At 54.6% G+C, this 5005-nt stretch overlaps 1 protein-coding gene across 1 annotated transcript; it reads right to left on the bottom strand.

The window, feature by feature from the left end:
• Nucleotides 1-277: 277 nt before the first annotated feature.
• On the bottom strand, nt 278-4509 carry CSUI_009474 (protein phosphatase 2c domain-containing protein). The gene is made up of 9 exons (XM_068069590.1): nt 3671-4509; nt 3077-3244; nt 2568-2688; nt 2334-2429; nt 1702-1866; nt 1276-1460; nt 1041-1152; nt 728-934; nt 278-578 (listed from the first exon to the last, which is right to left on the bottom strand). Exons 1-9 carry the CDS (start codon nt 3785-3787, stop codon nt 505-507), a joined length of 1245 nt encoding a protein of 414 aa, XP_067918434.1. The 5' UTR covers nt 3788-4509; the 3' UTR covers nt 278-504.
• Between the last annotated feature and the right edge of the window lie 496 nt (nt 4510-5005).

Raw genomic sequence — 5005 nt, 5'->3', positions numbered from 1 at the left:
TTCTTGCGGCAGCCTTTACATAGACAGTAGGCATATCAGCAATTTTAAGGGACCGGTAACATGCTTTGAACAGCGGATTCTTGAGCAGGCTGATACCCCTTGGCACACACTGGGTAGCATTCGAGATATCGAGGCTGGCGACACAGCAGTATTCGCCACTCCGCTTTGGTACGACACGTTCTTTGGTCCCGGCTTACATTTGCCAAAACTGTCCACAGAAAATCTTAATCTGTTCCGTTTGTTCGCCCGGTCAACAAGGGGGGCGAGTGAGCGCCAGTGTCGCCATAGTGAGTCGAGGGCCAGGGCAGCTTACTCGTAACTCGTCAAAACAGAATTTGGACTACTTCTCCAATGTCGTCTGCTGGACAACTTCCCAGGCGCGGGGCTAGATCCGCTAAATCGTAACCCATGAGATAAGAGTCTTCTCTGTGGTTTGCGCTTGTCAGGGATGCACCCAGCAATGGTCTGTCGAGATTCCATTCTGTAGAAAGACTTGGGGCTACTTCAGTACAGAGGTAGTGAGAAGACATCTTTCCCTTCGAGTTCGTGCGTTCTGTCGACGGCGGCGATGGTCTCGCCTGCGAAAAAGTCCCAGGACAAGGGGGAGCATCCGTTCTTAGTTGTCACTCATACGTTGAAGCCGCGTGTACCGGCTTGACAGGACATGTGGCTAGCAACTCAGTACTCCGAAGTCTTTGCTGAGTAGGTTCTCCGAGCTCGAACGTACCTGCAGCGTTCCTGACGACCTGTTGAACGCGAGCAGGCTGTCCCTGGGGGACACCAAGGTGAACATAAAGCACGCTGACGTTGTCACCCAACCCCGCGGCTATGGCATTGTCGACGACCTCAGGAATAGCCGACCCGAGGGATGTCCTTCGGATCTTAGAGCTGATAGTCTCCTCGACCTCATAGAGTTCAAGTCCCTCAAAAAGACCTGGAAAAAAAGCCGTAAAGAAAGAAGTGCGCTTGTGGCAGTCGGCCTGGATTCCTGGTATAAGACGTCCGTCCATCCTCTTCAATCTCACTGTCTGCTGACTCACCATCGCACGCGAGGAAGACTGACTCGGAGGCTAGAGCGTAGAAGCGCCGGACCTCGGGAACCGCAATGATAAGTTGCTTGTCCAGGGGAAGGCTCGGATTGTTCTTCAAACCCTAAAGTCACATTGCGGAGGGCAGCCGGTAAGATTTCTGTGTGCGAAGCATGACTGGAAAAACTAGGAGACGCAGAACTCAGTTTCGCCGCTTAGCAGGACAACCGCGAACGACAGAACGTACGTGGTCGCCCAGAGCTCTGCTCATATTGATTCTCCCGTTGATGCGTGCTTCTCCAAGCCATCCGGTCGTGATTTTCCCGCCAGCAGCCTTGATGCGCTTTTTCTCAGCATCATCAGCGGGGAGGTGGTCCCTTGTCAGAAGCACTAAGCTACCTTTACTCCCGCGCATCAGTGCTCGAGAATCGCCTGCAGTTCATCACCCACAGAGAGTAGGTTTGTTCTGCCACACCTTCCACCTCTCTCGACAGGGGGCCCAGTTACGAAAGTCTTTTCGCACTGGCGATGATATCCGCGTGCCACTGTTTTAAAACACCTAAATTACCTCCATACCAACACGGTCAGTTTAGAGGGGGAGCAAAGACGTCTCGGTGGTATGAAGTGCGGGCTGTCGCAACAGGATGCGGACACGCCGGAGGGACCAGCTTACCCACGTGCGCGACAGTGATCTTAAAGAATCCTGTTCCAGCGTGTCCAACTACGGTCTCCTTAGCGTTGTATGGCCTTGGTTTCCCCGGACCCACGTCTATGATCTCCCTGTCGGCAACAGAGAGCCGCTCCGGCTGTGGGACATGTTCAACGAAGAGAAAGACTCCTGACAGAACACAAAAGCCAGCAGGCCGCCAAACAAGCCAGAAGACAAACGATCACTGCACTAACTGCCGTATCGGGGACTCCTGCATTTGGAGACCACGAGGCACAGTTGTTCAATAGTCCCACACTGGAACGTCAAGTCTTGAGACCCCGCTACACCCCACCGACATCCCGACAATTCTGAGGCAACAGGACTGTGCACTCTTGCAACTGCGCACAACACAGTATCGCTCCTGCGATGGATACCGGGCGGTCCGCACACGGGTAGCAGCAGCGCTTCGCCAGTCCGTCGTCTCAAGTAAGATGACATCCGACCTCCCTTGAGAGCTAATAATCTCCACCTCTTGAGAGATCTGCTGGGATCGGCGGCTGTTCCTGGTATAACCCCGTACAACCCAGATTTTACCGCGCCTTCAGTTCTCCTCACACTCCAGCAATCCTGGTGACGCGGCGGAGCCGCCTGCGTACCTGTGCTTCCTCCTGACACACTCTGCTTCCCGAGATCATTGTCCATCCGGAGAAAAACATTACGAATGGCTTCATCTGTGAACTCTGCCAGCTCCCCTGAAACACAACGTAGAAAGACAGTAAGTCTGGCCATCTTGAGGGTCCGCCACTGACGGTGTTCGGAATGAACCTTCCGCGCACACCTCGAAGTGCAGCTTCTAGTCCTCAAGCAAACAACCCTGATAGCAAACCTACCGAAGTAACCCGCAGCACGGTCCGTTAGCCATCTGGCCGTTTTGTCTGACATATGTCCGTCGAACAGGGCGTGCAGCCGCATTCCTGGCCTGTTACGAAGGCGTGCAGTGACGATCATGGCCTGGACACAAGGGTGGCGTAACAAGCCTCGGTTTCAGGCCTGATTCAAGCTGCCTAGAGTCGCGGGACTTTCGCGCATGAAGACGCGAGTTCGCGTTGTGCAAGTAGACTAATGCGGTACAGCGTTGGATACGGAGTTTGTGGGTTAGGCCCGTTCCACCGTTCCCTTGCAGGCCACTTGTCACCTGAATCAGATGAAGTCGAAGTGCCTCAGCATCACGATACAACAAAAGCGAGACACACTTCCGCCGGGAGGGCTGTAAAAAGCTCCTACGCTATACGGACATGCACTTGCCCCATGTGCCCTCCCGAGGACAACTATCGAAATACAAGTTTTTGCTGTGGCAACCTGGCAAGCAGCCTGAAAAGGAAACAACTATTCCTCTTACATCCTGGTCACTTTGCCGCATGTTCCTTGCAGTCACAGCAACGACTGACATTCCCGCCTCTGTAAGAAGCACGATATTCTTGAACCTGCCCTCGCTGTCTCCTTCCATAGCAGACCGAATCTTCTCATCAGGTGTGAAGCCAGGTAAGTACCCGCTGCATTTTGCTTCCTGCGGACACCGTCGACAACGGGAAGAAGACAACGAGGAGAGAAATTGAATAGATTCTATTTGCAGGCAGGCTGCCAGGGCAGACGTGACACCAGCAGGACCGGATGGAGCAGGCAAGGTTCTTAACTCTCCAGATGAATTTTTCCCCGCAAGGCGGAGGAGCACCTTTGTGTAATCACCACGTGCGGCAAGTAAAGGTTCTGCTGTTTGCTTAGTTGAACGGAAGCCTACTGGCGGTTGCAGCACAGCACCGAAAACACTGCAGACGACACGGCACCTGGATCAGGTTCCCCCTTCTGGTTGAAGCAGCAAACAGACGGAAGGTAATTGCTCTAGAGCTTTTTCTGCCGGGCGCGTCGCTATGGCAGCGGGCGAAAGGAGAAGCAGCGGAAAGGCCCGAGACCGCAAACCGGTTCAATCGCCTACAGAAGATGATGGGGCTTCACTTTCGCGAAACTCGGCCCCTGCAACCCCAGCGGAGTAGCTCCACAAAAATGACGTCAGAGTCCCTAGAACAACAGCGGCCAGTTGGGGTCCTCTCATTTTTCGGGAGGACCTCCGAAGCAAGTCGACGCCGAAGGACCTTCGAGACAGCTGATAGCGTGTGCCCCGCTAAGTGATGGAGTCGTACTTCCCCGCAGGAGACGTAGCCAGAGACAACCGTTTGAGACTCTGGACTTCTTCCCCACGTGCTGGGTGTGCGCTTGTCGCGGAGATGCTGGCAGATGATTTTGGCCAGCTGGCACGCAAGCGCCGAGAACAAAAAAAGTAGGCAAAAAGGCAGGGTGTATTTACATATCTGGTCCTCTTCGAAAGTGGGTTCAACTATCTTTTCCTTCCCCGGCTAGCTGTGGAGCACTTGCAACGCAGCAACGCATCGAGCGAGCCTGACGTGCTGTCGGGTCAACGTCGTCCGCGCTTGCATGGAAGCGCCAGATGCGACAATTTCTCAGACCCGCTGGCTCTTCTTCCATTTGCTACGTTGCAAGCACGGAAACTGTTAGAGCAAACATAGGGATGTCGAGTACGGCCTGGCGATTGACTCTGCCAGGGTGTGCCCCTCGCGGCCGGAACGCGATCTCGTCGGCGGTGTCTTCAATATGAAAAAAGAGTACAAGATGCGGCCGAACTCGACGCCTGCACCCGGAAACAGAGGACGGCAGTCAGCCCCATCGCCAGCGTGGCAACGGCGCTCGGGCGCTCAAGTTCCAGCCCGCTGTCGGCCGTCACATGCATACTGGTGCTCGTAAAACTCCGCTTGGGATAAACACGGATTTTCGGGGGACAAAGGGCCTGGAGCCCGAACTACACAACCGACGGGCCGAAGACTGCACACCCTTGTCCTCTTCGGAATGTACTGGAATAGTGGTAATGCATTCGTCGACGAGGAGACTTCCACGTCTCTGTTGCTCGTTTCCCATGTCGGGCGGGCTTGTGCCTCAGGGGAGGCTTGGCGAAGCCGGACGGCAGTTCGGCGACGCTACGCCCGGTGAAAGTCTACAACGAGGCGCGTCATTGTGTGGTCAACAATGCAGTTGCTCGCTGTCTGCTATGACTGGGGCGGCACCCTGTATCGAACAGAAAAGGGGTACCTGTAGTCCAACTGTAGCATCTCTTTTCCTGTTGGTTTACTCGGTTGTGCGAACGCGCTTCGAGATTTTTCCGGACCTAGAGTAGCGAGTCCGGCGCCGCTTGACGAGCATGTTGGAGCCCGTTGTTCTTGAGAATTCTGTGATGTGGGACTCGTACATGGGGTGAAGT

This window comes from Cystoisospora suis, assembly GCF_002600585.1.
Source record: "Cystoisospora suis strain Wien I chromosome Unknown contig_5673, whole genome shotgun sequence".
Classification (NCBI taxonomy): domain Eukaryota; phylum Apicomplexa; class Conoidasida; order Eucoccidiorida; family Sarcocystidae; genus Cystoisospora; species Cystoisospora suis.
Note: the sequence above shows the minus strand (reverse complement) of the source record. Positions and strands in the feature narration are given on the sequence as shown.

Bases quoted from the DNA above. Each gene is read 5' to 3' on its own strand.
- CSUI_009474 (XM_068069590.1), bottom strand. From the start codon at position 3,787: ATGAGAGGACCCCAACTGGCCGCTGTTGTTCTAGGGACTCTGACGTCA. The intron at 2,430-2,567 runs GTAGGTTTGCTA...GTTGTGTTTCAG, and splicing joins CCGTGCTGCGGGTTACTTCG to GGGAGCTGGCAGAGTTCACA. The intron at 935-1,040 runs GTGAGTCAGCAG...CTTTTTTTCCAG, and splicing joins AGTCTTCCTCGCGTGCGATG to GTCTTTTTGAGGGACTTGAA.